The sequence below is a fragment of the Colobus angolensis genome, unplaced genomic scaffold, assembly GCF_000951035.1.
Source record: "Colobus angolensis palliatus isolate OR3802 unplaced genomic scaffold, Cang.pa_1.0 Scaffold45, whole genome shotgun sequence".
Lineage (NCBI taxonomy): Eukaryota > Metazoa > Chordata > Mammalia > Primates > Cercopithecidae > Colobus > Colobus angolensis.
The window spans coordinates 1,762,227-1,773,964 of NW_012117932.1; the positions used below are offsets into that span (position 1 = coordinate 1,762,227).

The 11,738-nt window shown below is 40.3% G+C and overlaps 1 protein-coding gene across 1 annotated transcript in view; it reads left to right on the forward strand.

Annotated features, from left to right (window-relative positions):
• USP14 (ubiquitin specific peptidase 14 (tRNA-guanine transglycosylase)) overlaps positions 1-11,738 on the forward strand; it is a 61,623-nt gene that overhangs the window by 13,849 nt on the left and 36,036 nt on the right. The window contains exon 5 of the mRNA XM_011957775.1: positions 1,936-1,968. Coding sequence (XP_011813165.1) covers positions 1,936-1,968 — 33 coding nt within the window. The remainder of the gene's footprint in view (positions 1-1,935; positions 1,969-11,738) is intronic.

Sequence of the window (11,738 nt, forward strand, 5' to 3'; positions counted from 1 at the left end):
TTTTTGAGATTGTCACTCAGGTGCTGGAGTGCAGTGGCGCCATCTCAACTTATTACAACCACCGCCTCCTGGGCTCAAGTGATTGTCCTGTCTCAGTCTCCCGAATAGCTGGGATTACAGGTCACCACCACCACCCCTGGCTAATGTTTGTATTTTTGGTATAGACGTGTTTCACCATGTTGGCGATGGTCTCCTGACCTCAAGTGATCTGCCCACCTCGCGCCTCCCAAAGTGCTGGGATTACAGACGTGAGCCATCACACCCGGCCTCTGTTGTTTTTAATAATATAAGTATAGTTTTAAAAAATACTTTCTTCAAGGGTTAGATAAAATGCTAAAGATCTATAGTTAACTTTAAAGATAAAGACTGGCTAGCCCCTCAGGGCAGTAAAACACATGTTGGAGGAAAATAACTTTGTTTACCTCTGAAGGTACAGTATGAACCTTTGGCCTTTAGTGAACTTCATAGCCTAATTCGTGCTGAACACTGTACTAGTGGTATGTTGTCAGGAGTTATAGAAGTATGCAAATTAAATGAAACTGACTGCTAATAGTTACCATTTATTGAGTACTTTTTCTGTGTCAGGCTTTTATTATATTTTCTTTTATTCTCAACTATATGTTATCCGTATCTTATGAATGAGGAAATTTTATAAATGAATGTCAAAGGGGTTTAAGTAACATAGTAAGGCACCAAATGAGCTTATGATTTATAAATCACGCAGATCTGTGTTCCATTCCCAGCTTTGTGTGACCTTGGGTGAGTGATCTTAGAGGGCATTTATAGTTATCATTCGTTATCTTTAGCAGTCATAGTCCTTAAATTGAGAAGGTCCTGTAGGAAGTTACTGTTCCATTTTAAAGCAGATAGAGGATATAATGAGCGGCACCAATGAAGGGTAGACAAGCATATTGAATACCCAATACCTTCTATAAAAGGGAGTAATATGGAATCGACTTTATCCTATGAGGGGAAAGGCCTAGCTGCAGTAAGTTAAAATATTACTCTGGACTAATCATGCATTTAAAAAAATATATTGATCTTTATTCAACATATTGAAGGGAAAGTATTTAATTGCTTTATAGATGTGAAATTTAGCACTTGAGAAACATTTGTGGTTATGCAAGTATTAGTAAGATTTAGTTTGCCCTGGGTAGCCTGGTTTATTCTAGCATTTGTATTCTTCTGAGTCTCCTGGTTTTGATGGTAAATTATAGAGTCACCTTAATTACATTAACTCTTCATTCTTGCCGATTAAGCTAGTTATTTATTAGCTCTGCTGGTTCCAAACACCCAAAAAATAGGATCTATCATCTGTCATTAGTCAAGTGTATTTTAGTACTTGCTAAAAGTATTTTTTTTTATACTTACGTGTTTTTTAGTATTTGATGCTGTAAAGGTTACTGCCTTTTATATTGTGTTACCTTATGCAGTTGAAGCAAATTATTTGAAACCCTGGCTTTAGGACCGCTTGTGTTTAAAGAAATTTTTTTTTTTTTTTGAGATGGAGCCTTGCTCTGTTGCCCAGGCTGGACTGCAGTGGTGAGATCTTGGCTCACTGTAAGCTCTGCCTCCTGGGTTCAAGCAGTTATCTTGCCTCAGCCTCCCGAGTAGCTGGAATTACAGGTGTGCACCACCATGCCCAGCTACTTTTTGTATTTTTAGTAGAGATGGAGTTTCTCTATATTGGTCAGGCTGGTTTTGAACTCCTGACCACAGGTGAGCCGCCTGCCTTGGCCTCCCAAAGTACTGGAATTACAGGTGTGAGCCACCGTGCCTGGCCAAAAAAAACTTTTTATTGCTGTAATTTTAAATAAAATCTGCATACAGGATGAATTTTATTCTGTTTTGAAGTAGATTAAAATAAATTGATTATTAGATTATGTTCTGCTTGTACAGAAGTGGTTAAATGTTTTTTGTTTGTCTTTGAAACAGGATGATGATTGGGGAAACATCAAAATAAAAAATGTAAGTATTATCTTATGAATATTTATTATAATGCAGTAACCTCATTATGATACCAAAATAAATTCCAGATGACTTTTTTTCACATGTATATCCAGTTGTTCCAGCACTATCTGTTGAAAATACTTGCCTTTTCCCATTGACTTGTGTTGGGCTCTTTCTTGAAAACTAGTTACAGGTTTATTTTTGGTTTTTGTTTCATTGATCTAGTAGATAGAGTTACACTAGTACCAAATGGTTTTGATTACTAAAGCTTTATAATAAAAGTCTTGAAAAAAAAATTGGCTGGGTGTGGTGATGCACACCTGTAATCCTAGCTACTTGGGAGGCTGAGGCAGGAGAATCACTTGAACCTGGGAGGCGGAGATTGCAGTGAGGCGAGATCACGCCACTGCACTCCAGCCTGGCAATGGAACGAGACTGTCTCCAAAAAAAAAAAAATCTTGAAATAAGGTAGTATACGTTCCTATGCTCTGCAGCTTTCTCCTCTTTGAGATTTTGTTTGAGATTACATTGAATCTGTAGCTCAATTTGGGGAGAATAAACATCTTAACAATATTGCTTATTAAAATCCTTGAATATGATGTACTTCCTTATTTGTTTGGGTCTCTGTTTTCTCTTAGCCGTGTTGTAGTTTTTAAATATAGAGATTTTGCATGAGTGGTTTTTTTGGGGGGGGACAGGGCCTCACTGTTACGTGTGCTGGAGCACAGTGGCATGGTCATGGCTTGCTGCAGCTTCAAAGTCCCAGGCTCAAGCATTCCTTCCATCTCAGCCTTCTGAGTAGCTGGGACCACAGGTGTGTGTTACCAGGCCCAGTTAATTAATTAATTTTCATTGTTTTTTTGTAGAGATGGGGGTGTCACTATGTTTCCCAGGCTGGTCTTAAACTCCAGGGCTCAAGTGATCTTCCTGCCTTGGCCTCCCAGAGTGCTGGGATTAACAGGTGTGAGTCACTGTGCCCAGCCCTTGCATGACTTCTCTTAAATTATTGGAACTTAACATTTGTTCACTGCTTAAAATGATACTAAAAAATTGTTTCCAGCGTTCATGGCTAGAATGTAAAAATACAATTGATTTTTCTTTTTTGTTTCTTTTTGAGACAGTCTCACTCTTGTTGCCCAGGCTGGAGTGCAATGGTGCGATCTCGGCTCACTGCAACCTCTGCCTCCCAGGTTAAAGCAATTCTCCCTCAGCTGGGATTACAGACACCCACCACCATGCCCGGCTAATTTTTGTATTTTTAGTAGAGATGGAGTTTCACCATGTTGGCCAGGCTGGTCTCAAACTCGTGACCTCAGGTGATCCGCCCACCTTGGCCTCCCAAAGTGCTAGGATTACAGGCGTGAGCCACCGCGCCTGGCCAAAATACAATTGATTTTTCTAAGTTTATTTTCATTCTGGGTTCTTGTAAGCAATTCACTTACTCATTCCAGTTGTGTTTTGGGCAGATTCCATTGGGTTTTCTGTGTACGTAAACATGTTATCTGCAAATAATGACAGTTTTACTTCTCCCTTTTCAATATTCATGACTTTCGGTTTTCTTAAATTTTATTGACATATAATTGATAAATAGATGACTTCTTTTATTTATTTTTTTTGAAACAAAGTCTTGCTTTGTCGCCCAGGCTGAGGTGCAGTAGTGTGATCTTGGCTCACCGCATTTTCTGCCTCCCTCAGTTTATGTGATTCTCCTGCCTCAGCCTCCCAAATTGCTGGGATTACAGACACCTACCACCATGCCCAGCTAATTTTTGTATTTTGGTTTCGCCACGTTGGCCAGGCTGGTCTCGAACTTCTGACCTCAAGTGATCCACGTGCCTTGATCTCCGTGCCAGGCTTTGTCCTACTTTTTGATAGGATTTCTAATACAGTGTTAATAGAAAGTGATAAGAGTGGCTGAGGGCGGTGGCTCACGCCTGTAATCACAGCACTTTGGGAGGCCGAGGTGGGTGGATCACGAGGTCAGGAGATCGAGACTATCCTGGCTAACATGGTGAAAACCTGTCTCTACTAAAAAAAAAAATACAAAACAATTAGCCAGGCGTGGTGGCGGGCGCCTGTAGTCTCAGCTACTCAGGAGGCTGAGGCAGGAGAATGGTGTGAACCAGGAGGTGGAGCTTGCAGTGAGCCGAGATCGTGCCACTGCACTCCAGCCTGGGCAACAGAGCGAGACTCCATCTCAAAAAAAAAAAAAGTGATGAGAGTGGACATCTTGGCTGGGTGTGGTAGCTCAAGCCTGTAATCCCAGCACTTTGGGAGGCCAAGGAGGGTGGATCACTTAAGGTCAGGAGTTCAAGACCAGCCTGGCCAACATGGTGAAACCCCGTCTCTACTAAAAATACAAAAATTAGCTGAGCGTCATGGTGCGCGCCTATAGTCTCAGCTAGTCAGGAGGCTGAGGTAGGAGAATTGCTTGGCCTCAGGAGGCGGAGGTTGCAGTCAGCTGAGATCACACCACTGCACTCCAGCCTGGGCAACAGAGCGAGACTCCACCTCAAAAAAACAAAAAAAAAAGGAACAAAATGAGTGGACATCTTATCTTATTCTAGTTCACTACAACTTAAAATTATGAAAGATTGTTAAATTTTGTTAAGTGCTTTTTCTGTTTGTTAAAATGATTGTGTGATTTTTTTTCTTTTGGTAATGTGGTTATTCTCATTGATTTTTAACTTAAACCTTGCATTTCTGGGATGTGCAGTTCTCAGATTTCTTGATTTTGTTATCCTTTTGCTCTCTTAAATATTATGATTGACCCCAGAGTTTCATATAAAGGCACACCTTATTCTTTGTGCTTCACGGATAATTGTGATTTTTATAAATTGAAGGTTTGCGGTCACCTTGCATCGAGCAAGTTTTTAGGCATCATTTTTCCAGCAGCCTATGTTCACTTCATGTCTCTTTGTCACATTTTGGTGATTCTTGCAATATTTGAAACATTTTCATTACTCTCACGTCAAGTATGTTGATCTTTGATGTTACTTTTGTAATTTTGGGGTGTCATGAATCACACCTGTAAGACGGCAAACTTAATCGGTAAACCTGTGTTCTGGCAGCCTCACTGACCCACAATTCCCTCTTCCCTCTCCTCAGGCTTCCCTATTCCCTGAGACAAGACAGTATTGAAATTAGGCCAGTTAATAACCCTATAATGGCCTCTAAGTGTTCAAGAGAAAGGAAGAGTTTCATGTTTCTTTCTTTCCACAGAAAGCTAGAAATGATTAAGCTTAGAGAGGAAGGCCTGTGTAAAGCCAGGATAGGCCAAAAGCTAGGCATTTTGCACCAGTTAACCAAGTTGTGAATACAAAGGTCCAGTTTTCAAAGGAAATTTATAATTTAAAAGATAAAGTTCTTGAAGTGTTACTGCAATGAACACACAAGTGATAAAGCAAAGCAGCGTTATTGCTGATGTGAAGAAAGTTTAAGTGGTGTGGATAGAAGATCAAACTAGCCACATTTCCTTAAGTCAAAGCCTAACCAGAGGAAGACCCTAATTCTCTTTAATTCTGTGAAGACTGAGAGAGGTGAGGAAGCTACATTATCCTCATCAGACTAACACAGGAACAGAAAACTGAACACCACATGTTGTCACTTATCAGTGGGAGCTGAACAATGAGAATACATGGACACAGGGAGGAGAACAGCACACACTGGGGCCTGTCAGGCAGTGGGATGTGGGGGCAGCATCAGGATAAATAGCTAATGCATGCTGGGCTTAATACCTAGGTGATGGGTTGATAGGTACGGCAAACCGCTGTGACACGTTTACCTGTGTAACTTGCACATCCTGGACATGTACCCAGAAACTTAAAAAAAAATGTATATATATATATATATGATATATAATTTGAAGCTAGCAGAAGTTGGTTCACGAGGTTTAAAGAAAGAAGCAATCTCTGTAACATAAAAATGCAAGGTGAAGCAGTAAGTGCTGATGGAGAAGCTGCAGTAAGTTATCCAGAAGATCTAGCTAAGATTGCTGATGAAGGTGGCTACACTATACAACAGATTTTCAATGTGGATGCAGCAGCCTGATATTGGAAAAAGACGCCGTCTAAGCCTTTCATAGCTAGAGAGGAGAAGTCAGTGCCTGGGTTCAAAGGCCAGCCTGACTATCTTGTTAGAGTCTCATGCAGCTGGTGACTTTAAGTTGAAGCCAGTGCTCATTTACCATTCCATAAACCGTGGATCTCTTAAGAATGATGCTAAATCTACTCTGCTTGTGCTCTGTATATGGAACAACAAAGCCCAGATGCCAGTACATCTGTTTACAGTATGGAGTAGTGAATATTTTAAGGTCACCATTGAGAGTTACTGCTCAGAAAGATTCCTTTCAAAATATTAGTGCTCATTGACAATGCATCTAGTCACTCAAGAGCTTTGAGAGAGATAAACGAGATGAATGTTGTTTTCATGTCTGCTAACGCAACAACTATTCTGCAGCCCATGCATCAGGGAGTAATTTCTACTTTCAAATCTTATTATTTAGGAGATACATTTTGTAAGGCTAAAGTTTCCCTATAAAGTTATTTCTCCATGAATCGGGGCAAAATCAAAAACTTTCTGGAAAGGATTCACCATTCTTGATGCCATTAGGAACATTCATGGAAGGAAGTTAAAATGTCATTATTACCAGGAGTTTGAAAGAAGCTGATTCTAACCCTTGTGGATGACTTTGAGGAGTTCAAAACTTGAGTTGAGGATATAACTGCCCATGTGGTGGAAATAGGAAGAAAACTAGAATTAGAAGTGGCCAGGCACGGTGGCTCACTCCTATAATCCCAGCACTTTGGGAGTCTGGAATAGGAGGAGAGCTTCAGGCTGGGACTTCGAGACCAGCCTGGGCAACACAGTGAGACCCTGTCTTTACAAAAAATAAAATTAGTTGGGCATGATGGTATATAGCTGTAGTCCTAACTACTCTGGAGACTGAGGCAGTAGGATCGCTTAAGCTTAGGAGTTTGAGGTTACAGTGGTGATCTATGATTGTGACACTACACTCCAATCTGAATGACCAGAGCAAGACCCTGTGTCTAAAAGACAAGAATAAAAAAATGGGGTTTGAAATTGTGACTGAATTGCCACAATCTCATGATACAACTTGAACAGTTGAGGAGGTAACTTATGGATGTGCAAAGAAAGTAATTTATTGAGATAGACTCCACTCCTCGTGAAGAAGCTGTGAATGTTGTTGAAATGACAACAAAGGATTTAAAATATTACACGGGCTTACTTGATAAAGCAGCAGCAGGAATTGAGAGGATTGACTCCAGTTTTGAAGGCAGTCCGACTGTGGATAAAATGCTGTTAAACAGCACCTCAGGCTGCAGAGCACTCTTTCATGAAGGAGGTCAGTGTGGCAGGTTTTATTGTCTCATTTTAGGCAATTACCCAGGATTCAGGAACCAGTGCTGTCATCAGTCAGTAGCCATCAACTTGGAAACAAGACCCCCTGCCCTGCAAGGAGATGATTAACTGAAGGCTCAGATGATTGTCAGCATTTTTTTTTAAGCAATAAATTATTTTAAAATTAAGATGTGTGCATTCTTTTTTAGACATAATGCTTTTGCATACTTTACAGACTGATATAAACATGACGTTTGTATGCACTGGGGAAAAAGTTTTGTGTGACTTGCTTTATTGTGAGATTTGCTTTCTCATGCTCTGGAACCCAAACTGCAATATCAAGGTATCCCTGTGTTTTAATTTATGTAATACTGTTTTGTTGGATAAAAGGTAATTTTATCAAAGTCAGTTTATCACATTTTTTAGTGATTTGAACTATGTTGTAAGAAATCTTCGCCTGTGTCAAGTTTACAAGATTTTTTTTCCTGTTTTATTTTAAAACTTAGTAAGTTTTAGCTGTTACATTTAGATGTCTTTTTTTTTTTTTTTGAGATGGAGTCTCGCTCTGTTGCCCAGGCTGGAGTGCGGTGGCGCGATCTCGGCTCACTGCAAGCTCCACCTCCTGGTTCACGCCATTCTCCTGCCTCAGCCTCCCAAGTAGCTGGGACTACAGGCACCCACCACCACACCTGGCTAATTTTTTTGTAGTTTTAGTAGAGATGGGGTTTCACCATGTTAGCCAGGATGGTCTCGAACTCCTGACCTCGTGATCTGCCCACCTCGGCCTCCCAAAGTGCTGGGATTACAGGAGTGAGCCACCATGCCCGGTTTATATTGTCTGTTTTTTTTTTTTTTGAGACTTGTTGCCCAGGCTGGAGTGCAATGGCGTTATCTTGGCTCACTGCAACCTCTGCCTCCCAGGTTCAAGCAATTTTCCTGCCTCAGCCTCCTGAGTAGCTGGGATTACAGGTGTGCACCATCACACCCAGCTAATTGTTTGTATTTTTTTTTAGTAGAGATGGGGTTTCTCCATGTTGGTCAGGCTGGTCTCGAACTCCCAACCTCAGGTGGTCCACCCGCCTCAGCCTCCCAAAGTGCTGGGATGAGAAGTGTGAGCCACCGCACCTGACCTATTGTCTGTTTTGAGTAAATTCTTGTGTTTGCTGTTAAGCAATAGTTGAGGTCATTTCTTCACATGAATATTTAGTTTAGTGAGCAACATTTGTTGAAAAGACTATTCTTTGCCGTTCTTCCTCAGTACCTTTGTTGAAAATCAGTTGACCATAAACATATGGGTTTATTTCTGGATTCTGTTTTCTTCCATTGATTTTTATATGTACCTTTACACCAGTACCCACTCCCTGCTGTTTTGATTCTTCAGGTCTTGAAATCAGGTTGTCTAAGTTTTCCAGTTGTTTTTCTTTTTTAAAGTTATGTTGGCTATTCTGGGATCTTTGTATGTCTATTGCATATTTTTAGATTCAGCTTGTCATTTTCTCCATAAGAGCCTGCTGTGATTTTTATTGGAATTGCATTGAATGTGTATGTCAGTCTGGGACATCTCAGTATTGAGTCTTCTAATTCACAAACATGGTAAACCTTTCCTTTATTTAGATCTTAACATTTCTCACAACAATGTTCAATGTTGGGACTTACACATATTTTGTTTCACATATTGTTAAGTATTTCATGGTTTTGTTTTGTTTTGTTTTGAGACAGTCTCGCTCTGACGCCCAGGCTGGAGGGCAGTGGTGTGATCTCAGCTCACTGCAGACTCCGCCTCCTGGGTTCAAGTGATTCTCTTTCCTTAGCTTCCTGAGTAGCTGGGATTACAGGCACCCGCCACCACGCCTGACTAATTTTTGTATTTTTAGTAGAGACGGGGTTTCACCATGTTGGACAGGCTGATCTCAAACTCTTGATCTGTCCGCCTCAGCCTCCACAAGTGCTGGGATTATAGGCGTAAGCCACTGCACCCGGCTTATTTCTTGGTTTTTAATGTTGTCATAAGTGGTACTTTTTTTTTTTTAAAGACGAGGTCTTGCTTTGTCGCATGGGCTGGAGTGCAGTGGCTCATAGCTCACTGTGGCCTTGAATTCTTGGGCTCAAGGGATCCTCCCACCTCACCCTCCTGAGTAACTGGGACTACAGGCATGCGCCATTGTGCTTGACTAAGTTTTTGTTTTTGTTTTTGAGACAGAGTCCTACTCTGTTGCCCAGGCTGAAGTGCAGTGACATGATCATGGCTCACTGTAGCCTGTCTCCCCAGGTTCAAGCAGTTCTCGTGTCTCAGCCTCCTAAGTAGCTGGGACTACAGGATTGTGCCATTATGCCAGGCTAATTTTGTGTTTTTAGTAGAGATGGGGTTTTGCCATGTTGACCAGGCTGGTCTCGAACTCCTAGCCTCAAGTAATCCTCCTGCCTTGGCCTCCAAAGTGCTGGGATTACAAGTGTGGGCCACTGCACCCAGCTGTGGTATTTTTGAAATGTCATTTTCCAATTGCTTGCTAGTATATAAAAATAAAGTTAATTTTTATAATTGACTTTATATGCTGTGACTTTATTTCATGTATTAATTTCTTAGGGTATTGTAGGTATACATGTCGTCTTCAAATAAGGACAATTTTATTTCTTCCTTTTTAATCTTTGTGCATTTTGTTTCTCTTTTTTTCTTTATTGCAATGCTTAAGACTTTAAACAGTGCTGAGTAGAAGTGGTTGATAGTGGACATCATTGCCTTTTTCCTGACCTTAGGGGAAAAGCCTCCAGTAGTGGCCGGAGGTAGTTTATAGATGCTCATCATCAGGTTCAGGAACTCTGTTTCTAGTTTCCTGAGAGGTTTTGTCATGAATGGAAGTTGAATTTTGTCATTTTGTTAAATGCCTTTTCTATATCATTTCTTCCTCTCATTTAATCCATTAATGTAAACTACACCGACTTCTGAGTATTAAACAGAACTTACATTCTTGGGATAAACCCCACTTGTACATTACGTATTGCTAGATTCTATTTGTTTATCTTTTGTTAAGGTTTTTAGTGTCTCTTAAGAGATAATGGTTTATAGTTTTCTTGTGTTCTTTTTTAATCTGGTTTTGCTATCAATGTAATGTTGGTCTTATACAATGAGTTAGGAAGCGTCCCCTCTTTTATGAGTTTGTATTTTTTCTTTTTTATTTCTGCTGCCACTCCACTGGGGTTTTTTTTTCTTTAAATGTTGCCTAAAATTCTCTAGTGAAGCCTAGATTCACTAAAATTCTCTTGTGAAGGCTAGTTCACTAGACTTCGTCTGGGTTTGGAGTTTTCTTTGTAGGAAGACTTTAAGAATTTAGCGTCTTTGATAAATGTAGGACTATTTTTATTATGTTTTCTTTCATATCAGCTTGATAATCAGTATTTTTGAAGGAATTGGTTCATTTAAGTTGTTGAATTGATTGTCATACTCTAATGTTATTATGCTTTAATTCTAGAATGTGTAGTGCTGTTTTCCTCTCTAGTATGGGCAAATTATGATTTGTCTGTTTCCTTTATCATCAAGCCAGAGTTTTATCACTTTCATTGATTGTTTCCCCAACAAAAAAAAATCTTTAGCCTGTTCATTTATTACTTTGTTAATTTTTTCACTTTGCTAATTTTTTCTCTTTGCTTTCTTTCTACTTTGGTTTTAATTTTTTTTAATTTTGAAATTTTAATTTTAATTTTGAATTTTTATATAATCATATTTTGTTGAATGAAATGCTGAAACCCAGGCAAATGGTAGTGACTTTTTTTGTTTGTTTTAGAAATGGGATCTTGCTATGTTGCTTAGGCTGGCCTTGAGCTGCTAAGCAGTCTTCCCATCTTAGCCTTCCGATTACCTTGGACTACAGGTGTGCACCACCACACATGGCTTGGTTTTAATTTTTACCTTTTCTTTTTTTGAGACAGGGTCTCGCTCTGTTGCCCAGACTGGAGTGCAGTGGCTCAATCTTGGCTCACTACAAGCTCCACCTCCTGGGTTTACGTGATTCTCCTGCCTCAGCTTCACAAGTAGCTGGGACTACAGGTGCCCGCCACCATCCCCGGCTAATTTTTTGTATTTTTAGTAGGGATGGGGTTTCACCATGTTAGCCAGGATGGTCTCGATCTCCTGACATTGTGATCCGCCCGTCTCGGCCTCCCAAAGTGCTGGGATTACAGGCGTGAGCCACCACGCCCAGCCTATTTTTACTTTTTCTGGCTTAAGGTAGAAGCTTACCTAGTTCTTTAATTTTAAGCCTTTTTTTTTTTTTTTTAAATCTCTTTTGCCCATTTTTGTCGTATGTATTTTCTTTTTCTTTTTCTTTTTCTTTTGTTTTTTGAGGCGGAGTCTCGCTCTGTCGCCCGGGCTGGAGTACTGTGGCCGGATCTCAGCTCACTGCAAGCTCCACCTGCCGGGTTCACGCCATTCT